This window comes from Macrobrachium nipponense, chromosome 24, assembly GCF_015104395.2.
Source record: "Macrobrachium nipponense isolate FS-2020 chromosome 24, ASM1510439v2, whole genome shotgun sequence".
NCBI classification, from domain to species: domain Eukaryota; kingdom Metazoa; phylum Arthropoda; class Malacostraca; order Decapoda; family Palaemonidae; genus Macrobrachium; species Macrobrachium nipponense.
In genome coordinates, this window is record NC_061091.1 from 17,515,847 (window position 1) to 17,543,256 (window position 27,410).

Below are 27,410 nucleotides of genomic sequence, written 5' to 3' on the forward strand. Positions count from 1 at the left end.
ATATGGGAGAGGATGTTATTTCCGTCTATCGTTCTTTGAACATATCTGGTTCTTAGGGCCTGATCTTGTGCCGCTGTTATCATTCCTTCAGTTTCCTTCTTTAGCTCTCCCCTTTGTAGCCATTGCCATGTGTCATCGCTGGCCTAGTTCTTTATTATTATTATTATTGGGCACAATTTTCAGTGTCGAAAATGATAACAATGATTGCAGGTCCACAATAATATCGCATGTGAAGTATATAAAGTGTTTAATGATAAGAGCTTTCGAACCCTGCACCAGGTTCATCCTCAGCAAAGTGCTTTTTTTTTTTTTTGCTGAGGATGAACCTGGTGCAGGGTTCGAAAGCTCTTATCATTAAACACTTTATATACTTCACATGCGATATTATTGTGGACCTGCAATCATTATTATTATTATTATTATTATTATTATTATTATTATTATTAATTATTATTATTATTATTAGTTTATTATTATTCAAAAGATGAACTCTGTCCATATGGAACCAACCCACAAGGGCCGTTGACTTGAAATTTTGATTATTATTATTATTATTATTATTATTATTATTATTATTATTATTATTATTATAATTATTATTATTATTTAGATAAACCTTAATTCATAACGAGCCACTGACCTGAAATCCAAACTTCCGAAGAATATTGTGGTGTTCATTTGAAAGATGTATCAGAAAGTAACAGGAAATACAGAAAGAGATCATTTATTAGAAAAGAAAAAAAAATAGATTGTGAAAAAAATCAATAGACAGATATGTAGAGAAAGTAACCTGATTACCCACGTTGTGTTCTCGTACAAAGATTTCCTTACGTTATCTGTGGCATGATCTGTTACTGCACTCTTCTTATTAATAAAGTGAGATATTTTCCCCAACTCGATATTTTATTCTTGAAATAGAAAGTGAAAGATCTGAGTCACTGATTGCCATGGCCACAGATAATGAGAGATGATTCGGAACGAGGTCTTGTCAATTTAGTTTCTTTTTCTCTTTATTTCACGACGTATTACACATTGCCACAAGTAGCGCACGGCAATTTGCCGTTTAATGTCGGAGAGACCGTTTTGAGACCTTATCGATAAAATCAAAAGAGAGAGAACATGAAATAACAGAGGGAATTGATAAGGATATTGATTAAATAAATGGATACAATGATAGCTCTCATAGTAATCAAGAGGTATGCGCCGTTATTGGCGTTACGATGTGCCTGATTTATCTGTTTTGTCAGGACCGTCTCGGATTATGTACTCCAATACGTTTGAAAGTTTTGCAGTTGATGCATAAAGTTGAAGAGGAAGTCTATTCGGACATCCCCGAGTTTAGAGTGACACCTGGTGGTCCCTGTGTACTCCGGCGGTGGTCCCAAATTGAGATCTCCATCATGTTAACTGGAGGGATCTTGGCGTTGCTCACGCTCACTACATCGATCACGCAATGGATCCCAAAGATAAAAGGAGATGGTGTCCGTGGAATGTCAATTGAACTTCCCGGAAGAGCCAAAACCCATCAACACTTATCTTAGCGTTTCGAAATCGCAGCATTACCCCGATTCGAGGAACAGATGCTCCACTTTCACTGATTGGTTCGAGAGCCCTTGCGAGGCTCCGGAGGCGGGGTCCACGTCGGGAATATAATCACTTAGACAATCGTCAGGAGAGTCTCAGACGAGTTTTCGTAACCATCGCGGGAAGAAGTCAGCCGCTCGTCGTCTCTCGGGGTCCTCGAGAGGAGGAGGTGGTCTCTCAAAGCTCATTTCAGAGTCGTTGGAAGCGACTCCGCAGTCTCTGGACTCCCGAAGGCTCGTTCCTGGCTCCCCCCTTTGGATCAGAAGCTCGTCTGTTGGGAGCCTTTTGCAGACTTCCAATTCGCAAGCAAGGATCTTGAAGAGGGTACAAGTGATTCGTGGTGACCTCTGAAAAAAACTCTCTCAGACGCTCCCCTTGCGGCGTCAGGGTCGTGAGACTTCACTGAAATTGAGAGAAGTTGAGGGTCGGAAGTTTCTTTTTTTTTCATATTCGTGGTGGATAGCCTCACTACGCGAGCCATCATGAGCGGGAAGTTCATTTGCCTTTTCATCCTCGTCAGCATTTTTGCGGTGCACGTGGCTGAAGCCAGAAGAATGAGACGGGCAAGGTAAGCCCCCTTAAAATATATATATTATGTAGTAATATATTATATATATATATATAATATATATATATATATATATATATATATTTTTTATATATATATATGTTATAATCACTTTCATTCACTGCTGGGCTTTTTGGCACCAATGACAAATTCAACTATATACATACCCAAATCTTCCAATAAATCACTTCCTCACAGCAGGCCTTTTGTGCACTGATGACAAATTCAGGGTTATAAATTAATAATTCTTCCTGTAAATCACTTTCGCACAGCAGGCCTTTTGGGCACCCATGACAAATTCAAGGTTATAAATGCCCAATTCTTTCTGTAAATCAATCTCTCACTCATAGCAGGCCTTTTGGGCATCTATGACAAATTCAAGGATATACGTACCCAATTCTTCCTATAAATGACTCTCCCACTTGGCGATCATTTTGAGAACCAATGACGAATTGGAGAGCGTACATGCCCAGGTCTTGCTATAAATCACCTACTCACTGAAGGCGTTTTGGGCACAAATGACAAATTGAAGATTATACATGCCCAAATCTTCCTATAAATCTAACCCACAAAGAATCTGACACTAGTTCCGCGTTGGGGGTTAGTGCCACCAGTGCACCTCATGCCGTGCACTGTAGGCATTACTTACTGTTCTTTGCAACGTCCCTTCGGCAACCCAGCTACGACCCCTTTCATTAATTTTACTGTAACTCCATTTATATTCTCTTCCATCTTGCTGTCCACCCTTTCCTACTTTCCTAATTTTTTTTTTTTTTTTTTTTTTTTTTTGTGCATCTGTGAGGTTTTCCTTCTGTTACACCTTTACACCTTTCACACCTTTTTACTCTCAGTTTCCCCCGCTTGCGTTGTATGACCTCATGGGTCCCAGCGCTCGTCCTTTGGCCTAAATAGGTGCACTGTGCCTCAAGAAATTCTTTCAAAAATGGAAAAGGGGAATAACTGAGAAATGCGTTTTCAATGTCAGTAATTGAGAAGAGATAACAGACCAAAGTTTCATCAAGGAGGGGAAAGATTTCATCATTACTTGAGAGTCAGGTGTCAGTGGAAATAGAGTCGAACCACCAGTGTGATGATGAAATCTATAAGTCCTGTTACACACTGTACCACTTGGTTTTTGTGGAAGTAAAGCTGAAGATAGGGAGTTACTATTAACTATACTATAATATATATATATATATTCTATATATATATATATACTATATATATTAGATATTATATCTATATATATGTAATTAATAAGATATACGATATATATATATATATATATTATATATATATATATATATATATATATTTGTATCGCGTAAACCGTGACATCTTGTATTTTCACTGATACGAAGCCACATAGTACTATAATCCAGTTCACTAAACTCGGAAATAGCTCACACCTTTGGGTATAAGTTATTTCTAAGTGTAGTGAATTGGATATTAAAAGATATTTGTGGCTTAGTATTGTGAGATATATATATATATATATATATATATATATATAGTATATATTATATATACACGGTTATATATACGTAATGATTAAATCTCCTTCTCGTCTGTCTGACTAAACACCCACTATATGATCTAACGATTAATTTTTGATTACAAAGAAAAAGACATGATTATGAGTCTAGTGGCGGGATTCATTTTCAGAGTGTAGAAAAAGATTACTCGGAAGGCATAACTTCCCAATCGCTTCGTGCACGCCACAAAAAAGGTTCCATTAATTCTTTTGTTCATTAGTTGGCGAGGATATATGCGCAGTCCGAGTATTGCTTGTTTCCAACTGTTGGATTTTTTTTTAAGATTAAATACTTTACTGAACGGTCCGCAAATCACTTGGCTATTTAACCATAGTTTTACGCATTTGTTCATATTTTGTATTAAACACAAATTATATATGCACACACACACGCTCACACACACACACACACACACACACACATATATATATATATATATATATATATATATATATATATTTACAATTTATGTTTAATACAAATATGAACAAACGCGTAAAAACTATGGTTCAATAGCCAAGTGATACACACCACACACACACACACACACACACACACACACACACATATATAATATATATTATATATATATATATATATATATATATATATATATATATATATATATATATATATATATATATATATATATAGTGGAGAAATGGCCTCAGATATTTTGTGTATTGTTGGTTGATAAGAATTGGGCTCGAGCCATATGTTTTTAATTATGGATCATTGCTATAGGTTTCGGATGAAAGGTTGATCATCTAATGTATGACCATATTTTTTGTTTCATAGTTAAACAGACTGCTGCGTCTCTTTCAAGCTGTGATTATCCTTTCCGTCGGCTTCCGAAATATTAATTACTTTCAGGCCCGGAATTTTCTTAAACGTTTTTGTAATGAATTTAATAAAATTATTACGGCTAGACCTTGTAAGTTTTGAGTAATAATAATCATAGCTCTCCCTGTCTACCTACCCTTGGCGGTACCTAACCTAATCTAGTCTATCCTAGGCAGTATGTCACCTAACCACTCTTGTAATTGTGTATAAAAGTATTTTTATGTATATTTTTTTAATTTTTACTGTTTTACACTAAAGGTTATATGCATATCCTAAATTCAAAGTTTTAATTTTTTTATGGAGGATATCAGTTTATACCAAATAGCAATTTTACCATAGTTTTAAAATAACTTATTATTTTATTTACTCAGTTCATAAAATTCACTGACATGCATCATAAACTAAATTCACTATAGCGCCGAATAATCCCTTGGATTCCAGTGCTTGGCTTCAAGCCTGAATTCCATATTTCAATCCATATTCCATTCCTAACCCAGCCATTGTGCTCCTGTTCAGCATTGCAGTGATCTGTTCGTCTAAGCATTCTCTAAACAGTATTGAGTCTGAGGTGATTTATGGAAGTGAAAAGCCCTCAGTGCAATTCCCGTGAAATATTTGCTCAACATTAATTACCTTCATTGAGAATTTTTAGTTTACTATAGACCTCAAGTGTATTCATCTTGAAAAAATCCAGCACCCTCGGCTGTCTTCCTACCATTATTAAACAATGCAGAATATATAATTCTCTCTCTCTCTCTCTGCAAAACACCTGAATTAAGTCAGATTATGTATGAATTTACTTGAATAAGTTGTTTACCTACGATTTCGGTTCTCTCTCTCTCTCACCGCCTGGTTTCAGTTAGAATTGTATGGATTTACGTGAATGGGTTGTTGTGTGTGCTTAAGACTTCTCTCTCTCTCTCTCTCTCTCTTCTCTCTCTCTCTCTCTCTCTCTCTCTCTCTCTCTGTCTGTCTGTCTGTCTGTCTTCTCTCAAAAGTAATAGAGATGTGTCTCCGAAAAATTACTCGCTATTAGGAAACATTTTCGTGGGGTAACAAAAGATCTCCGATTTCACCTACCAATTACTATAGTCACCGTATTTCGGAATACCCCACGACATTGCTATCAATTTTGATTGTTCCACAACACGTGAGGTTTCCGTGCGCGCATGCTCTCACCCGATAATTACATCTATAATTTCATGATGCCGAGTGGGAGTCTTTGTAATCGTTTGGTAGAGTGTATTTATCAATTGAACGGACGGGAAATTGATGAAGACTTTTCTTAACCGTTTGGAGTGTAATTGATGTCACAGACCGTTCGTGCTGTGACACCTGGCGGGTATAATAACTAAGTCAGGCCTCACGCATAAGCGGAGGACGTCTAATTGTGCAGCATAGGTGTTCGACGTGCTATTGATTAGTAGCGGTTATCAGGCTTACTCTTATTGTAGAATGTTCTGGTAGCCGTATTCGCTGTGACTTTCTATCCTGAATTAATATCTATTTACACTTTGGATGTATTAAAGTGGTGAACATTTCTAATAGGCACGGGTTCTCTTCTAGATCAGTAAATCCTATTTTCAGGTTCATTCTTTGTAAAACTGTATTTTAAACGTCTTCGGTGCACGAAGTGATACAAAATACATAAGTCAGTCAAGGATGAAAAATATAAATGAGCAAGGTAGCCCTTACAAAAAATACAGTAAAAATGACTCATGACAGTTACTGAAATACTGAAAATACGGACAGTTCACATTATAAAAATAAATTGCCTAACAAGTGCATCATAAGCAGTTTTAAAACGGAAACAAGCTAAGTATTTCTCGACCAACATAGAAGCAACTGAATAAACAAGGCTTGAATGATAATAATAATAATTTACATAAACCATTATTCTACTGTGCCCCAACCATAAGCATAATAATGACAATAGTAAAACCACTAGATTTTAAGGTGTTTTTTTTTTTGACGCTCCTTTAACAAGACAGTTAGTTATATTCCCGCTAATATTGCAAATTAGAATTTCTGTTGTGTTTGTCCTCTTGACAGGATGATGAAATTTACGAGATGAAGAAAAAGAGCCAGCGATAGGCGCCCGATCTGTTTTAACAAAGCGTTTATGCTCATTAAGTCTAGTAGACAAATGTTCTCCGATTTCCCCAGTGTATATTTCCTTTCACTTACCTTTCCCCAGTGTATATTATGTTAGGAATGAAAACATCAGGATGAGATTGAGGCAAAGACCCGTCAGTATCAGGCTGAAGAGGGGGAAGGCTGAAATGGTTTGGACATGTTGAGAGGATGGATAGGAACAGAGACCCCAAGAGAGCACTGAGAGCAGTACAAATAGGAAGAAGACCACTGGGTAGACCAAGAACGAGGTGGATAGACATAATTGTCAGAGATCTTGAGGATGAAATCCAGAACCTAGAGGAAGCGAGGGAAATGGGTCGGGATAGAGACAGATGGAGAGGAACTGTATCAGCCTTGTGCCACTAGCCAGTGGCGGGAAGATAAAATAGAATAAAAAAAAAATATTTCCTTTCACTTACGGTTAGGACTGAACCTTGTTCTGTCTCCCGTTGCGAGGCTAAGAGATGAGACTAGAGGCTTTTCCTGTTCTAACAGAGCGTTTATGTTCATTAAATCAGTAGACAAATGTTGCCCTGTTTTGCCAGTATATATTTCCTTTCACAATCCCTCCTGATGAGGACTGAACTCTGTTGTCTCCCTCTGCGAGGCTCCGTGACGAAATCTCTCTGCAAATAGGTAAAACAGGAAGCCTCAGAAACGAGGCAGGACATCGTAATTGGACAGGTCAGAACAACCATGAGGTCAATCATCTTGCGGCGAGCGTCAGATCGTAAGCGTCAACACCTGCGACGCCGTCCGGCGTAAGATAACGAGACAGTCAAGAGTTTAATTCAACTGGAAAAAAAAAAAACGAACCAGTCAGTCAATTATTGAGTGAATGAAGTCTCGCGTGAAGAATGTCTTAGTCGTCACTTCTCTTTTATCTTTCGATATCGGACCGGGTGTTGTGTTACTCAAATAGACTCTGTCTGTCTGAGCCAATTATCCCCAGCGCCAGAAATTTTTATTCGGATAAAGGAATAATAATCCGGTCCTGGTGAGTACGTTCACCTTTCGTGGCTTGTTTGTAGATTGACGGATTGTCTGTTTGTGTAAATCGAGGTGAGGTGTATAATGAGATCCTGGTCTTACTGTCTTTTTGTATATATATATATATATATATATATATATAATATATATATATATACATATATATATTACTAATATATATATATGTATTATATATATATATATATATATATATATATATATATATATACATGTATGTAATATATATATATATATAATATATATATATATATATATATATATATATAATACCTAAATAGAATTATACCAGTTAGATAAATATGACTTATGCATATCCACAAGTAATACTTGATATCGCATACACTATACCTTGCGAAAGGCTAACACCCAAGGGGAATCCTAACTGATACTTAGTGCATCTCCCTTTGATTTAGATACAGTGATATACAGTCGACTTGACCATTCAGCCATCAAGAGAGATAGAATTGAGTATTAGGTCTGCTGTACAAATAGGTTCAGTACTTAGAACTGATGTCAGACCACTTTTCCTGACTATGAACCCTTCAGACATTAACACTCATGACTTTTAATTTACAAATATTAAGCCTCGAATATAATTTACTATCAAATTCAATATGCCTTCCGATATGACTTACGCCCGAGAGGAATGGTAATTGATAAGTGCATCAGATTCCATGCCAGGATTCGACTTGAATATTCGGCCGCCTTGCAAGTATTTATGTCGTATTGAAGGCGTAGAGTGAATGTACTAATATGGTATATGGGCTTAGTCTTGTGTTTAAGGGATAACTTCAGAATTACCCCAAGTGTAGCCAACTTACCAATCAGATATGATCGAGGAAATGCGTAGATGTCGACTCTAAATAGAGAACCTGATAAGAGAATGGTTAAATCGACACTCCCAGTATCTAACCCCATTAAGGGGTAGTGCCGTCAGTGCACCTCACGCCGTGCACTGCAGGCATTTTTAAGGTCCTTTGCGTCTTCCCTTTGGCTCCAAGCTGCTAATATTCCGTTCCTTTTACTATACCTCCGTTCATATTGTCTTTCTTCCATCTCAATTTCCTTGACCCTCTCCTGACAATTGTTTCATAGCGTAACTGCGAGATTTTCCTCCTGTTACACCTTTCAGACCATTTTACTCTCAGTTTCCCTTTCAGCACTGAAGGATCTCATAGGTCCCAGTGCTTGGCCTTTGGCCTGAATTTTATATTCCATTCCCTTTGTCTAAACCGAAGGCCCAGTTTTGTATCCTTGTCCATTGAAATTCATCTCGTGCGTTAGTTCTTCCCGAGGTACAATGAATTTGATATTGAGTGCTATTTTTGGCTGAATATTTATGGATGTTGAAATAGGTAGTTTGACAAAATTTAGCAGAATGTTTATTAACATCATTTAGCACATTATGGGTCTTACATTTCTTATGAGAAGGAAATTATGAAAGTGTATATTAAATACGCCGTCGGGTATTTAATATACACTTCTTGAGGGTACAGTACCCTGAAGGAAGTTTACGTTAAATACACGAAAGCATTCGGTATCTGTGACTTTTATGATGTCATTCTGGCTCTTGTGGTATATTTAGTCACGTGACCATTGTAGTGGCGTAACATCTCTTGTAAGAATATATTTTGTCCAGCACAATGTGTAGTATCTTTTCTGTGATTGATTACAACTCTCCTGAGACTTTCCATTTCCGATTTCGTGCGAATGCACATAACCAAAACAATTGTTAAAAGACTTTGATACCTTTTCAGGGTCAGGGTGGCGTGAAGCAATCGCCTTGTGCAGCTGCCGGAGGCTCTTGCCGAGAGAGCAACAATAGATGCAGAAACGTTCTGTCCGAAGAATGTCCCAGTGGCAAGGTTTGCTGCCAAAGGAAATCTGGTTAGTGTCATCTTCACCTTTGGCATTTCGTATGACTTGATTATATGCATGTATGTTTATATATATATATATATATATATTATATATATATATATATATATATAATATATATATATATATGTATGTATGATATATATATATATATATATATATATATATATATATATATATATATATAATATATATTAATAGATAGATAGACGCACACATACATATATGTGTGTGTGTGAGTGTTTATAAATTTTATATTATTGAGATGGGCTCTTCATGTCTATGGGTATATGTATATTGGAGCCGAAAATCTGTACCTTTGCAGTTGAAGGAGAATAACAGGAATTGAAGGAGAAAGACACAAACGTTGAAGGAGAAAGATAGAATTAAAGGAGAAAGACAGAAAAGTTGAAGGAGAAAGACAAAAGTTGAAGGAGAAAGACAGAAAAGTTGAAGAAGAAAGACAAAAATAGAAGGAGAAAGACGCAGAAATTGAAGGAGAAAGACAGAACTTGAAGGTGAAAGACAGAGGTTTAAGGAGAAAGAAGAAAGACAGGTTGAATGAGAAAGGCTGTGAGAGTGTAATGAGTTCGTGTAAGTTTGAGAGTGCTCGCGGAAGTGGCTGTTGAGGAGTGCAATTTACATTTGAATAGTTGAAAGACATCAGGAAATGTTGCTGTATGGCAGCTAAAGAAGGATTAAGGTTCCAGGGTGTGTAAGGTAAGTCTAGGCGAAGGAAAAGTTCTGGAGGAATGGATTTTAATGGAGGAGTTGAGATGACAGAAGAGTTGATAGAGGAAGAACTGTGTACGGAGGTTTAGAGAAGGAAGAGAATATGTTTGGATCAATGGAAGTTTTGGAAATTAGGAGAAAAATCTGTATGACTTGTTTATAGAGAAAGTTCAGGATATATTTCGCAGAGAACCAGTGGAATGCTAGGTGGTAATTTACGAAGGGATTATTGAACCAAGTCTCCTCTACGGAAGTGAGGTGTGGATGTTGAACGTGAATGAGAGATAAGTTCGAAACTGTAGCAATAAATTGACTGCTGCGTATTGTATTTACCAAAAGAAAATTGAAAAGGGTGAGAAATGTGGAGGTCAGTGGGTGTGTTAAAGAGGTTAGTTCAGGTGAAAGGGCAGATCAGAGTTTTGAGATGGATTGGCTATATGGAACAAACGGATGATTTTACAAAGCTGTATTGTATTATATTATCGACATATTCCCATACCAAGGCCTTAATTAAAATTAATATTATATAATAAATATTATAAACTAAAAAAGGCCGATCTTGAATCGACTGAGATATAACAATGTTTCTAATATTTTTGGAATGAAAATAGCCACTTTGTGGGTAGAGGGACTGATTTGAATGGTATATACTATTCGCCAAACCATATCAATATATACGTGTGTGTGTGTGTGTGTGTATAAATTTTATATTATTGAGATGGGCTCCTCATGTCTATGGGTAAATGTATATAGTCGTATTTGGATAATAAAGCTCAGTTTATTAATTTCTTCTCACACTCATCAGTCTCATCAGACATCGTATACATATGAAGTATATGTGTATCTACATGCGAATAGACGTGATTATATATATATATATATATATAATATATATATATATATATATATTATATATATATATACATATATATAAAATATATATATATACGTTTGCATATTTAGATATTTGTCACAAGAAACTTCTTTTAGATTTATTTATTTATTTATTTATGTAGTTTATTAGTTTGATTCATTACGATCTCAATAACCTAGATGTTGTGACTCCCGTAGGGGAATAGTGCCGTCAGTGCACCTCACGCAGTGCACTGTAGGGATTTCTTATGTTCTGTGCAACGTCCCTTCGGCCCCTACTTGCAACCTCTTTCATTCCTTTCACTGTACCTTATTTCATATTCTCTTTCTTCCACCTGAGTTTCCATCCTCTATAACAATTGAGTCGTGGTGCAGCTGCGAGGTTTTCCTCCTGTTAATCTTTCAAACCGCTTATTCTAAGTTTTTCTTTCAGCGCTGAATGACCTCATAGCTCCCAGCGCTCGGTCTTTGCCCTAAATTGTATATGCTATCTATCTAGATATTGCAATGCCAGATTTAGTGGAAGATCAGTCAATCTCATTCCTTGTCATTCTGCCTTTCAGGCGCAAATAAATCATTCAGTAAGCTGGATGAACGGCCCAGGAGACCAGAGAAGCCAGGCCCACCCGCGGATAGAGGTCCCATTGGCGAGAAGCCCGCCCAAGGTCCCGGGCACTACAAGAAGCCGAAGAGGCTCAACAACAAACCAAGCGGTGGCCAAGATCCCAAACCAAAGAAGCACAAGAAGCCGAAGAGGCTCAACAAAAACCAAAGCAAGCGGTGGCCAAGATCCCAAACCAAAGAAGCACAAGAAGCCGAAGAGGCTCAACAACAAACCAAGCGGTGGCCAAGATCCCAATCCAAAGAAGCACAAGAAGCCGAAGAGGCTCAACAACAAACCAAGCGGTGGCCAAGATCCCAATCCCAAGAAGCCGAAGACACAATGGACAAACCCGTTGAATAAACAGGGAGATCCTCCGAAGAAAAAGAAGAATAACGGGGACAAACAGAAGAAGGGAGACGGGAAACAGCCCAACAAGCAACACGGGACGAAACAGAACGGCGGCAAGGGAGGGAATAATAAGAAGGGGGTGGGAGGCGGCCAGAGTCTGCCTTCCAAAGACAAGATCTACTGCAAGACGCTCTGTCAGAGTCGGAACGGCTACTGCATGAGCAAGAAGCCCAAGAGCGGTGCCAAGGGCGAGGGTGGGGGAAAAACTCACGACACGTGTTACTTCCAGGAGAAGACCTTCACGGCGGATTACTTCGGGTGCTTGGGGTCGTCCTGCGTCTGCTGTGCTCGTGAGTATTCCGGTAACGGCGCCTTTTTGTGTGATGTCCCGTCGCTGTTTGTCGTGTGTCCTTCTCCAGTCACTCGGTTCACTGAGATACATGGAGTGTGTGCAAAGTTGCACATCACCATTCTTTGATGTCAGTTTCCTTGATTCAAGGCCCATATGTACCTCACAGATACGAAAATTTAACAAGAGTCAAAAAGTCTTAGTTCTAAAATAGAAAATAAATAAATAAATGATTCACCCCCTTTGAGTATATATTTCACAATCACCCATCCTTTTTATGCTTAAATCTAATCATTTTCTCTTACATCTCCCAGTCAGTGCATCCCTTTCATGCTAGTGGTGATATCCTCTTAAATTCTCTCATTTTCTCGCAGCTCCAAGTCCAGTGGCGGTCCAGCCGGAACCTGTTCCAGCGCAGCCATGCGTCATGACAGCGGAGTGCATGAAGTTTAAGGGAACGTGCGTCTATCCTGGAATTGAGTGCATAGGAAAAGTCCATGGATACTGTGACGGCCCGGCTGGGTGCCGCTGTTGTGAACAAGGTCAGGGTTGATAATATTCTCATGCGGTGCCCTGTGGGCATTCCTTAACGCTCTTTGCAGCGTCTCTTCCTTAGACCTCTACTTAAGTATTCATAGACTCTTGCTTCCCTCTTACTTTCGTCAGCCGTCTCCTGGCAATTGTTTCATAGTGCAACAGCTTTGAGGTTTTCATCCTGTTACCCCTCCGAATTTCCCTTCCAGCGCTGAATGATCTCATAGGTCCCAGTCCTTGTTCTTTGTCCTAAACTGTATTCCATTCCATTCCTACATATATAATGCCCCGTAGGGGGCTAGTGCCGTCAGTGGACCTCATGTTGTGCACTGTAGGCATTACTTAAGAATCTTTGCAGCGTGCCTTCGGCCCCTAGCTGCAACCGCTTTTGTTCCTTTTACTGTACCTCCTTTAATATTCTCTTTCTTCATCTTACTTTCCACCCTCTCCTAACACTTGATTCATAGTGCAACTGCTTTGAGGTTTTCCTCCTGTTACACCTTTCAAACCTAACTGTCAGTTTCCATTTCAGCGCTAAATGACCTCATAGGTCCCAGTGCTTGGCCTTTGGCCTAGATTTTATCTTCTACTCAACTACATATATTATGATTATTTGGAAATAATGGCAATTTCAACAGCAATAAATTTGTATATAGTCTCTCCATTCGTCTCAAAATCTTCCTTTCATCAGCGTGTAGGTGGTATAGTTGATTTCCAAAGGATGTGGAAAGTTGTTCTGCTTTCGTTGTTTGTTTACTCTTAGTAAAATAGACAACAAAAGCAGAATATCTTTCCATATCCTTTGGAAATTTATTATATCATACACTTGCAGAAAAGAATATGATAATAAGAACAATAGAAATGACTCTCTACAAGCTAAATGCCGTTGAAACAACAACAATTATTATTATTATAGTTTTGGAAGAGACCCTCTTTGAGACAAACTTCGTTGAAAAGAATGGCACTCAGTATGCCGTTGAGCCTACGTTGCTCTTTCTCAACTTGTTTTGAATTCAATTTGAGAGATACAAATGCAAATTTTGCGATCAAAATATCTCATTTTATTCTTAAAGATCGATAAGCTCTTGAGCTTGAAAGGGAAAGGTCAAACAAAGGGACATGGTAATTATTTATTGCTGAAATCTCAGAAGGAACATCCCAGATACTCCGTGAATATGTTGCATAGAATTTGTAAATAAATTTTATATATTATATATATATATTTATTATATATATATATATATTATATATATATATATATATATATATATATATATAATATAGATAGAATAGTAGATAGATAGATATATATATATATATATATACAGATAAATATATATAATCTATCTATATAGTATATATATATATATATGTGTGTGTGTGTGTGTGTGTGTGTGTGTTTGTGTATATTATATACAGTATATATATTATATATATATATATATATATATATATATATATATATATTATATATACATACTATATATATATGCACAGTAATGCATTTGTTAGCATAAAAGGATACTGCTACTGATGCAAATGAAAATTAAAAAAAAAACGAAGAGTAAGGTTAAGGAGAAAAATAATTTATATGAGGAAACGTACTGAGTATATTGATTATGGAATAATATTTTCTCACTGCATGACCTTTGAAAGACCTCTTCTCTCTGTTTCTCCTCAGCCGGTCCTTCTTGCCCAGCCAAGCAGGACCTGTGCAGGTTTTGGGGAGGAACGTGTGGAACTCCTGGAAGCTGCAAGACCAACTTCAATGAAGACAGATGCCCTGGAACAGACTGCGCCTGCTGTTTACCTGAAGGCATCACGGTTAAAGGAAGTGAGTGCAAAAGCCACATCCATTTGAATTATATCTAGGGCCATTCCAGCGTCCCAGAAAACCTAGGGACCCTTTTATGGGTTTGAAGTGATGGTTCGCCATCAGCTACGTTGCTTTGCCAATTTTTTGGGCTTCAAATGATTGCTCCTAGATGTTCCTACCACACGCGTTCAAATTATATGTAGGTCCATTCCAGCGTTTTAGAATTGTACGGGACACCCTTGTGAGTTTGAAATCATTCTTTACCATCAGCTATATTTTACTACCAGGTTTTAGGCTTTGAATGGTTGCTCTTGGATGTACTTACCACACGCATTCAAATTATACATAGGGTCATTCCAGCGTTTTGGAAATGCAATGGACCCCCTTGTGGGTTTGAAGTGTTTCTTCGCCATCAGCTATAATTTCAGCTATTATTATTAGGCTTAGAATGAGTCGCCCTTGTATGTACCTGGTGCTTTAACTGCCTTAAAAATAGTTTTTGTTGCTAATAGAACAGGGCGATAGGTAAGTACTATGTATCTTTATAGACAATTATCTACGTGTCTTCATTCAAATCTACAGGGGAATTAGCATATGTCTGGCAAATCTGGATAGTTATATTTGCATTTTTATGAGCCTCCTGCTCACCACAAGTTAGGAACTAGGCAAAATTTTATATATCTGCCAAAATGATTAATCTTGGAATTAAACAGCTGAAAAATCTTGCTGTTCATTTTGCATCTTGCTGAAATAAGGCCGACCATAACCAGGTAGAGAAAACGAAGGCAAGTTGTAATGCTAGTTAGGAACTTAAGAAGTACTGTTCATTAGATACAGAAGGGATGATATCAGTTGGATACCCTTTTCTCACTTTGACCAAACAGAACCTGCAATGAAATTAAGATCCTTTCTGCATGGACATGAAGGACCCTCGTCCTCTGCTTTCTCATAATCTAAGTTGTCCTAAAGAAAATGCATACTGTAAAGTCTCAGCATAACAAACACTCCAAGGTCAGGCCTTTCTGATAAGTTACGAAGTCCGTTAAGTACCGAAGATCCTAGATCATAGCCTGCACTGGAATATTTTCTAGATGTGTCACAGCTGACAATGATTCCACATAGTTCGTACCCTGTGCAGCCGACCCCTGCTATTCGCAGATGCACGACTTGCGGGTTCATTTACTCACGGATTTTTCCATGGAACATATCTACATTAGTGAAAAATGTTTCTATTCGGAGTATTTATCACTGAAATATATTCACGAATTTCATATCTTAGAGACACTTTTTGATCTGTAACTTCTATAATTGACCAGAGTTCATCCTTATCGGGGACATTACAGTATTATTGTACTCATTGTAAGAAGAAAAAAAACATTTAGATGAAAAACTTTTTTTTTCTAATTGCACCTCATTCTAGAACTGTGCACTCTTGGCATGACTTAGGTTCTTTGCAGCGTCCCTTCAACCCTACTGCAACCCTTTCCGTTCCTTTTACTGTACCTCCGTTCACATTTTCCTTCTTCCATCTTGCTTTCCACCCTCTCCTAACAATTGTTTCAACATTATTTTAGGTGCTGAATGACCTCTTAGATCCTAGCGTTTGGCTTTTGACCTGAGTTATATAATCCACTTACAGTTTAGGAATCAAGATGTTTAACATTATCACAAATCTCAAGATGGATCTCCGGGAGGACAGAGGAACCAAACGTAGATTTTGAGGTTCAGTTTGCTTTGATTATGAGATCAATCAGGGGTTATCTTTCAGATTCCTTGCCGTGTGAACAGGGAGGATCAACAGCATCTTGTCAAGAGCTAGACGGGGTGTGCCGCACCAGTAGCTGCCCCAAGGGAACCAAAGCTATCTCAGGAATTTGTGAAAGTGGGGGCTGCTTCTGTTGCTTGCCCAAGTTGTCCTGTACTGCAAAGAAGAGATGCACTAAGAAGGGAGGCACTTGCGTAAGTGCAGCTGCCTGTCAGGGGGAAACATTACCAAATGGCTGCAAAGGAAAGGACTGTGTTTGCTGTCTGCTGCAACCTACACGTGGGTTCAACTTTGTGACCTTATTTTGTGTTGAGTGGTCTAAAAACAGATTGTTTTGTCTGTGTGTATATTATAAATAGAAGCTATTTCCTGCGTTAAAATCTCACGGAAAGCATATGGAAAAAAGAAAATTAAAATCAGTCTTTTGGTGACCAGTTATAATTTTCATTTCAAAGAGTTCATATTTTAGTAGAACTTGGAAAAAATTATTCAGACTATTTAGAATACATATTGCCTATGGCTATACTTCACCAACAACATTTATTATGGACTTAACTGGTTATTGATGAGAATACCACTCATTTTCCACTGTCTTGATCTTGTATTCAGCAACTAATTAGGACCTCCAGATTTAGACAGTAATAAAACAATGATCCTTACATCTGATAAATAAAAAAAAATATTGTTACATTATTATTGCCACCAAAAATTATCACTCGCTGATGGTACATGACAAAGGTACAGAAACGTGTATTGGGCACTGCCTTTTTTCAGCATGTACTGCAAAAAAGAAATGCAGTAGGAAAGGTGGAAGCTGTAAGGAGGGTGGCTGCCAGTCAGGTGAAACAGAGATTCCCAAAGGGTGCAAAGGTGGTTCGTGCAGCTGCTGTACTTCAAGCACATGTAAACAAACCAAGAAATGCACGAGGTCCAGCGGATCCTGTGTTTCATCAGGTTCTTGCACCACTGGAGCAATGTCTGGCTGTAAAAAAGGCTGCGAGTGTTGCGGTACTAGTAAGTGTTTTTGAGTCTTTCGTAGTCACTTCAGTTCCTTGTTCAGTATAATGTGAGGGCAGTGGGTAACACCCCAGTGAGTTGTTTTTGAATAACAGCAGTTTAGGTTGTAATGCAGGCAAACTCTTGACTCCAGTGGATGAAATGTGATGACCAGGTGGAGGATGTGAGAAGCTTTTGGTCTGTGGTCATCAGAGGCAAAGTTGCCTGATAGTGTGTTTGAAGAATTAAAGGATATTAAGGATAAAATATAGAAACTGCTTTGTTATGATCTTACCCAAGACTCAAGCTGTTAAATCACTGGACCATATTCCATTCTTAATTGGAAAACTAGAGACTTACGATATTATGCGATGTGGTGACATTTAATGTTTACAACATTGCCAGGTTTAAAAAAAATAAGAGGCAGTAATTTATATTTTTGAAAACAAATATATGTACTGTAATTCACTCGAGGCAGATTAGAAATCGCATTAATTTACCAATCTCAATCCTGCAGTGGGCTGCTGATTTTGTCATTCTTTTTTTAACACAAAACTTACCTGTTGGAAGTATACAGTAGCATTCCCTTTCATTCCTAATAATCACAAAAATGACAGTGTTCCCATGAGAATACAGAACATCATCTCAGCTTCAGTTGGAATTAGCTGTTGAAACTTGGTAACAAGTTGCTTAACTGTTGGTGGGTGAGCGGGTGTTGGGAAACTGGGACTATTTTTCATTCATCCCTATGCTAGATTGTATGGGAGGGCACAAGTCATTAAAATCATGGCCAGGGTTGTAGACTCAGCTTGCCAGTCAGCTTGGAGACTTATTTTATTTTCCCACCTAATGAGTGAGTCTCTTACATAAAAGGTAAGGGTTTGTATTCTCGGATGATCAGATCAGGAGCCCTTTGTTTTAATCCCTCCTCAACCACCCCGCTCAGCCCATGGTGCTAAAGGAGCCAATGCTTGACAGTGACCAGTGAGTGGGGTGGTCCACCCATGCACCAATCTAGTCACGAGTTACCAACCTTCCAACCTAGTTTCAGCAGCCAAATCTAGCTCTTGCTGAAAAGAACTCCTACATGAAAGTATTTAGTTTGTTCTCTAAAGATTTTTAGTATTTCCATTTAAAAAGAAGCTTCATGATTGCTTATGACCTAATAAAATCAAGGTAGAGTTGTGATAGGTCTAGAATTCACCTACAGTAATTAAGAGGAACTTTGATGATTATTTCAATTTCTTTGCTTATGACCTAATAAAATCAATGTAGAGTTGTGATAGGTCTAGAATTCACCCATAGCAATTAAGAGGAACTTTGACGATTATTTCAATTTCTTACCTTAACCTTCCTGTTTTTTGTTTCTCATTATCAAACAGGTACTGTTCCTCCTCCTCCTACACGGTGTACAGCTTCCCCTACCTGCACAAGCAGCAAGGGCAAATGCACAAAAAAAACCTGTAGCAAAAAGAAACAAGAACTTCCAGGTCTCTGCACAGATGGATGCAGGTGCTGTGCTCGCAACAGTAAGTCTTCCAAAATCTTTTAGTTCTATTTTTGTAGTTACTTGGGCGAACAGAAAGATTTCCATATTCACAGTTGACTTGTGGCAAAAGAAATATTTATACTATTTTTACAATTGGTGCATAGAAAATGGTTTCTATGGTTACAGTGATTTGTGGCATTGAAAAATATGTAGTATATTTTTACATTTACTTGTGTCGTAGAAGAATACTATTTGTATTTTTACAGTTTCTTTGGTCATAAAAAGATTTGCATTTTTACAGTGACTTATGGCATAGAAAAATATTTATACTTTTACAGGTAGAGCTTAGAAAAAGGTTGCTAGTTTTACAGTTACTTGGAGCATAGAAAATTATTTCTATTTTTACAGCTACTTGAGGCATAGGAAAAAATTTCTGTTTTTACAGTGACTTGTGGCACAGAAAAATATATATATTTTTACAATTGGGCATAGAAAAAGATTTCTATTTTTACAGTGACTTTTGGTATAGATGTATATATATAATATATATATATATATATATATATATATATATATATATATATATATATATATATATATATATAAGGTGACTTGTGGCACAGAAAAATATATATATTTTAACAATAGGGATAGAGATTTCTATTTTTAAAGTGACTTTTGGTGTAGAATATATATATATATATATATATATATATATATAAATATATATATATATATATATATAATATATATATATATATATATATATATATCATATATATATATATATATATATATATATATATATATATATATATATATATATATATATATATATAAAGGTGATGGCATCAACTTTATTTATACATAGCATCACGTTTTATATATTTCGTGATCAAGTTTTTCATATATATATATATATATATATATATATATATATATATATATATATATATATATATATATATATATATATATATATATATACTTCTAGGGCACAATTTTTCACGGATACAACATTCATTGAATAGAATGGCTTTTTCACTGTTAACCAGCTTTTTGAAATTGCTTCATATTTTCTAATTATTATATGCATATATACATATATATATATATATATATATATATATATATATATATATATATATATATATATGTATATATGCATATAAATAGTTGAATCATAGGAAAATATTTACGTTTTTAGTTACTTAGGCATAGAAAAAGAAAAATATTTATATTTTTACAGTTGGGGCATAGAAATATATTTATATTTTTACAGTTACTGGGGGGCATTGAAAAATACTTATATTTTCACAGGTGGAACATAGAAAAAATATTTATATTTTCACAGTTGTGGGGTCATAGAAAAAGATTTAGATTTTTACAGTTATTTATGGCATAGAAACTTATTTATATTTTTACAGGTACTACTTAGGCCATAGAAATATGTTTATATTTTTACATTTGGGGTATAGAAAAAATAGTTATATTTTTACAGTTGGGGCACAGAAAATATTTATGTTTTTACAGCTGGGTGATGGAAAAAGATTTTTATTTTTACCGTTACTTGGGCATAGAAAAATACGTATATTTTAACAGTTACTACATATTTGAGTCATAAAAAATAATTTTACGTGGTATAGAAAAATATTTATATTTTTACAGTTGGGTCATAGAATGTGAATTTTGTTTTTAAAGTTACTTAGGCACATAAAATATTTATATTTTTACATTTACTACGTGGGTTATAAAATATTTTTTTTTACAGGTAATTGGGGGCATGAAAAAAATATTTATATTTTTAAAGTTGGGCATAGAAAATGTTTCTATCTTTACAGTTACATGGGACATGAAATTGTTTTTATTTTTATAGGTACTTAAGGAACAGAAAAAGATTTTTACTTTTTACAGTTATTTGGGTCAAAAAAGATTTTTATTTTTACAGTGACTTGTGGCATAGAAAAGATTTATATTTTTACACTTGGCTTATAGAAAGGAGTTCTATCTTTACAGTTAATTGGGGCACAGAAAAATATTGATATTTTTACAGTTGGGCATAGAAAAAGATTTCTATTTTTACAATGACTTGTGGTATAGAAAAATATATTTTTACAGTTGGGGTATGAAAATTAGGTTTCCTTTACAGTTACTTGGGGCACGGACAAAGATTTCTAATTGTACAGGTACTTAGGGCATAGAGAAGATTTTTACTTTTTCAGTTACTTGTGACATAGAATAAAATTTCTAATTTTAAAGTTATTCAGGGCATTGAAAAAGATTTTTATTTTTACCTGTACTTAGGGTTAAAGAAGATATTTTCTTTTACATTTATTGGGGGGGGGGCATAGAAAAAGATGTCTATTTTTACTCTTTTCCGTAGAAATACAAAAGTATGTTTGAAACACAGAGTTATATGGTGTGGTGTGGTTGTTCTGTAGGCAGTTATTTGTAAAATTGCGTATATTAGGCAAAAATATGTAATGGCATCCAACAAATTTAAGGCCTGAAGATGAGTCCTCAAAAGGACCATGCAGTGATTGTTTACCAATGTCTGTATTAAGAGTCAGACTTGAAAAACTGCAGTCGTATAAGGACAGTCAAGAATAATAATCAGAATTAGTTGAACTGAAGGTTTAGACGGGTCCATTTTCCATTTTAGCAATAAAATTCTGGCCTGTCTTTTCTTGTACAGTGATGTTAGAAAGCTTACTACCAGTGATTTATGCAAACATAGCCTACATACAAGCGCTTTTAAAGGGAAAAATGACTGGACAAAGACAACATTCGTAACATATTGTGTTGTGCCTTGCATTCCATTTTAAGAAAGTTAAGAATGCTATTGGTCTTATGCAAATGTGAATGGAAGGTGTCCACCCTAGTATCTTCATGTACGGTAGGTCTTTGTACTTAGAATTATCCTGTTACAGATGTTTTCTAAATGTTCAGAAGCTTTGTGGAATACGCACTGTAACTCTGAGAAGAGAGACGTTGCGTATGTCCTATAGTCTCAGGTTTTGAGGAAAATCAGGAGATTCTGTTACAGATGTTTCTTAGTGTTCAGAAGCTTTGTTGAATGAATGCTCTGTAACTGAAAGCAGATAGATCGGGAGTATGTGTAGAGTATATAAGATTTTCACCCTTGACACTATACTCTGTTTTTTTCCATCTGTCCATCCGCCTGTGGTGGTCGCGCAGGGTAACACTGCGTCCCGGGCTTTAAATAGTTTTAATAATTTACTGTATGCGAATTTCACCGTTAATAATCGAAATAGGATATTATTTAAAGCCCGGGACGCAGTGTTACCATGCGGAAACACCACAGGCGGCTGGACAGATGGAAAAAACAGAGTATAGTATACCGACGATATTTCACGAGATTTATACAAATAACTTAAAAACACTTCAGCGTTACAGATTTTAATTTGCAGTATAACCAGTCAATTTTTGTCTCTTCATAGGTGACTGCAAGAAATCGAAAGCTTGCACGAATGCAGGAGGTGCATGCACTAAAACCAATTGCAAAGCCAACGAAACTGAACAAGCTGGTCTCTGCAAAACGAATGGTTGCAGATGCTGCGCTGGTGGTGTTGTCACTACTCCTGGTCCTGGTGAGAAAGGAAATGTAGTTTGATTCCTTTGTAAATAATCTGTTTGCTTTGCGATCGCCTTAGTTCGTGGTATATTTCTGCAGAAAACATTCTCAACACACACAAACACATATATATGTATATATATATATATATATATATATATATATATATATATATATATATGTATATATATATATATACATATATATATATATATATATATATATATATATATATATATATATATATACATAGTATATGTGTGTAATATAATATTACAAACACACACACACACACACACACACACACACACACACACACACATATATATATATATATATATATATATATATATATATATATATATATATATATATATAAAAAGTAGAAGCCATGAAAGAAAGTAAAACAATGTAGCGCTGCAAGATCTTTCGACTCAACGTCCTTTACTTAGCAGACTGACAGATACGAGAACATGAGTGTACAAGGAAGGGTCGTATAAATGACAGATAGGGATTATAAAGGAAATAAGTTCCTAGAATCCGACTCACCTGGAGAATTAGTAACCTTCCCTACCTAACAAAACATGGATATAATGTAAGAGGTTTTCAAAAAGATTAAGTCCAACTGCTCAGAAACAGGGACAAGACAATTAAAGGATTATATAGGGCGGCAAATGCCCACATTCAAATTTTTGGTAAAAAAAAACTTTTTTTTTTTGGTAAGATAAACTTATTCACAAAAACATATCTTGAACATACATGTACAAAGAAAATATCTATAAGGCAACTAATTTTTATTCAAGTCTGTGATTGTATCTTTGAGGTCATTCTTAAACATGTTACTTATGCATGGGTCTAAATAAAATAGGCCACGGCTGACATTAAAATTACAATGGGAAGCAAGTTGTACAATGGTAGATTCTAAAAATTTTCATGATAAGATAGCTTTTGATCTTGCAATTACTGAACAGCCAATCCAATTTATCAGGTGGTTATTTTCACTTAAATGAATGAATATTGCATTGGATGCTTGCCCAGTTTTGACAGAATATTTATACTGTTTAATTCTTACTTTTAAGCTCTTGCTAGAATTTTATATATAATGTTGTTGTTTTTCTTGGGGCCATTTTTGATTAGTATTTCTTTTAGTGTGTTATTATAGGAAAAAACGAGGTTGACCTAAAAAGATTTTAACAATGATTTTATAGTTTTGAAACCGTTAAAATAAGTCAAGCTGAGAATGTTTTTAGAAATTTCTTTCTCCGTGTAACACTATAAAACTTTTTGTGGGCTTTGTATAACAAATATCTAATATATGTGAAAGATAACATAAATCTTTCTGTATTTTTCTTATGTTTTCATAATCTTGATCCAAATATTGGGGACTAACAATGCGTAATGCTCGTAAAAACATAGAAGAAAAAATTGATATTTTGATATTAAGATGGTGGCCTGAATAAAAATAGACATAAGTTAAGTTGTTGGTTGGTTTCCTATAAATACTAAATTTACATTGAAATAGTTCTCTATTATCAAAACATCTAAGAAAGGGAGGCAATTGTCTTTTACTAATTCTAAATTTAATCGATGGTACCTGGTTATATTATTCAGAGAGTAAATCATTTACATTAATACCAGCAGGCAAAACAGCTAACACATCATCAACATATCTACACCACTTTAAAGGAATCTAAATAATATTAGGTAAATAGCGTTTTTCAAATAATTCTATATACAAGTTTGAGAGGAGTGGTGATAAAGGGTTGGCCATTGCCATGCCAAATATTTGTTGATAAAATTCACGATTGAATATAAACTTACAATCACAAATGCACAACCTTGTGAGTGAAATTAAGTGACACAGTTAGAGGTAATTCATGCTGGGTTAGTTCTTTACGAAGATACTCTAAAATAGAATCTATAGGGACTTTAGTAAAAAGAGAACATACATCAAAAACTAACAAATCTATCAGTGGGACAAAATGATTGCGTCATCCCTAAGTAAATTCGAAAAATATTTTTGTCCCACTGATAGTTTTGATGTATGTTCTCTTTTCACTAAAGTCCCTATAGATTCTATTTTAGAGTATCTTCGTAACGAACTAACCCAGCATGAATTACCTGTACCTGTAAGTCAGATTATTTCACTCACTAGGTTGTGCATTTGTGATTGTAACTTTATATTCAATGGTGAATTTTATCAACAAATATTTGGTATGGCAATGGGCAACCCTTTATTACCACTCCTCTCAAACTTGTATAAAGAATTCTTTAAAAAACGCTATTTACCTAATATCATTTATATTCCTTCAAAGTGGTATAGATATGTTGATGATACTTTAGCTGCTTTGCCTGCTGGTACTGATGTAAATGATTTACTCTGTAAATTATACAACCAGGTACCATTGATAAAGTTTACTTCAGAATTAAAAAATCAGTTGTCTCCCTTTCTTAGATGTTTTGATACATAGAGAACCATTTCAATTTAAATGCAGTATATATATAGGAAACCAACCAACAACTTAACTTATGTCCATTGATATTCAGGCCACCATCTTAATATCAAAATATCAATTTTTTCTTCTGTTTTTACGAGCATTGCACATTGTCAGTAGCCAATATTTGGATCAAGAAATTGAATACATAAGAAAAATAGGGAAAGATTTATGTTATCCTTCACATATATTAGATATTTGTTCTACAAAGCCCACAAAAAGTTTTATAGTGTAACACGGAGAAAGAAATTTCTAAGAACATTCTCAGCTTGACTTATTTTAACGGTTTCAAAACTGTAAAATCATTGGTAAAATCTTTTAAGGTCAATCTTGTTTTTCTCTATATTAATACACTAAAAGGAATACTAATAGAAAATGGCCCCAAGAAAAACAACAAAATATGTAAAATTCCATGTACGGACTGCCCCTCCTTCTATATCAGTCAATTTTGCAAGGGTTTATAAGTAAGAATTAAGCAGCATAAATATTCTGTCAAAACTAGGCAAACATCCAATGAAACATTCATTCATTTAAGTGAAAATAACCACCGGATAAATTGGATTGGCTGTTCAGTAATTGCAAGATCAAAAGCTATCTTATCATGGAATCTTTTAGAATCTACCATCATACAACTTGCTTCCCATTGTAATTTTAATGTCAGCCATGGCCTATTTTATTTAGACCCATGCATAAGTAACATGTTTAAGAATGACGTCAAAGATACAATCACAGACTTAAATACAAATTAGTTGCCTTATAGATATTTTCTTTGTACATGTATGTTCAAGATATATTTTTGCAAATAAGTTTATCTTACAAAAAAAAGTTTTTTTAACCAAAAATTTGAATGTGAGCACTTGCCGCCCTATATAATCCTTTAATTGTCTTGTCCCTGTTTCTGAGCAGTTGGACTTAATCTTTTTGTAAACCTCTTACATTATTTCCATGTTTTGTTTGGGAAGGTTACTAATTCTCCAGGTGTGTTGGATTCTAGATGCTTATTTCCTTTATAATCCCTATCTGTCATTTATACGACCCTTCCTTGTACACTCATGTTCTCGTATCTGTCAGTCTGCTAAGTAAAGGATGTTGAGTCGAAAGATCTTGCAGCGCTCCATTGTTTCACTTTCCTTCATGGCTTCTACCTTTATTTATATATTCATCACATTCCAAATTTTCGTGATTCAGTTATACACACACACACACACACACACACACACACACATATATATATATATCTATATATATATATATATATATATATATATATATAATATATATTATCTATATAAATATATAAATATATATATCGATATTATATATATAGATATATAACTTATATATATATATATATATAGATATATATCTATATATATAATCTTATATCTCTCTTAACATCTATATTCTGGTATGTATACAGTGGACCCTCTGTATTCGCATTCTCTGTATTCGCGTATTTGCAGTATTTATTTTTTGGTGGTTTTTCTTGAGATTTAATTAACAAAATAGGCAGTTCTTAGCATTTCTATAGGGGCTTCTAAGTATTTGTGGATTCTAGCAATGTGTAGTCTGGAACGCATTCCCCACAAATACAAGGGGTCCACTGTATATATGTATACATATATATATGCATGTATATACTTATTTATAGTTATACATTATATATTTATAAATATGTTCACATATAAATGTGAGTGTATATATATGTATATATACAAGTATTAATGTTATATATATTGTACATATTCATGTTGTAGGTTTTCCTCTTTTATCATTTCATTTGCTTTTGAATTTACTGTTCGTATTCTAACTCATTTTCACTGGATAAGATAGTGTTCTCTTCTGAAGTCAGTTGGATTGTACGTAGCACTGTCATCTTATCGAGACATTGAATCAGTCCGTACCTCTCTTTCTCTTCAAGCAACCTTCTTTGGAATGAAGAGGAAAAATGGGTATAATGTTTCCTTATTCCTGAGAAAAGCTTGCATGAAGAGCAAGAGAAGTATAGACTGATTCAGAGTTTTAATAAGAAGACGTTATCTTCGAACAATGCCATTGACTTCAGTAGGAAGTGCTATCATATTCAGTGGTATAAAGTTAGACTAGAAAGACATTGGAAATCAAAGATACTATTGGAATTTTTTTCCAAGAAACCCAGTGGAATAGGATATTAAAAATGAAGTGATAAAATACGAAAGATTTCGTTAACTTTTTCCAGCAGCTGTTGACTCAAATTTTATGGCATCAGCTTCAGTTATT

General features: G+C 35.3%; 1 protein-coding gene across 6 annotated transcripts in view; it reads left to right on the plus strand.

Moving 5' to 3' along the window:
* The first annotated feature begins 1,663 nt into the window (after nucleotides 1–1,663).
* LOC135205487 (prestalk protein-like) overlaps nucleotides 1,664–27,410 on the plus strand; it is a 44,601-nt gene continuing 18,854 nt past the window's right edge. For all 6 annotated transcript variants that reach the window (XM_064236198.1, XM_064236201.1, XM_064236199.1 and 3 more), the window contains exons 1-9: nucleotides 1,664–2,152; nucleotides 9,435–9,564; nucleotides 11,724–12,462; nucleotides 12,836–13,003; nucleotides 14,677–14,829; nucleotides 16,580–16,855; nucleotides 17,351–17,590; nucleotides 18,955–19,101; nucleotides 22,523–22,672. In XM_064236198.1, coding sequence (XP_064092268.1) covers nucleotides 11,751–12,462; nucleotides 12,836–13,003; nucleotides 14,677–14,829; nucleotides 16,580–16,855; nucleotides 17,351–17,590; nucleotides 18,955–19,101; nucleotides 22,523–22,672 — 1,846 coding nt within the window. In that variant the 5' untranslated portion in view covers nucleotides 1,664–2,152; nucleotides 9,435–9,564; nucleotides 11,724–11,750. The remainder of the gene's footprint in view (nucleotides 2,153–9,434; nucleotides 9,565–11,723; nucleotides 12,463–12,835; nucleotides 13,004–14,676; nucleotides 14,830–16,579; nucleotides 16,856–17,350; nucleotides 17,591–18,954; nucleotides 19,102–22,522; nucleotides 22,673–27,410) is intronic.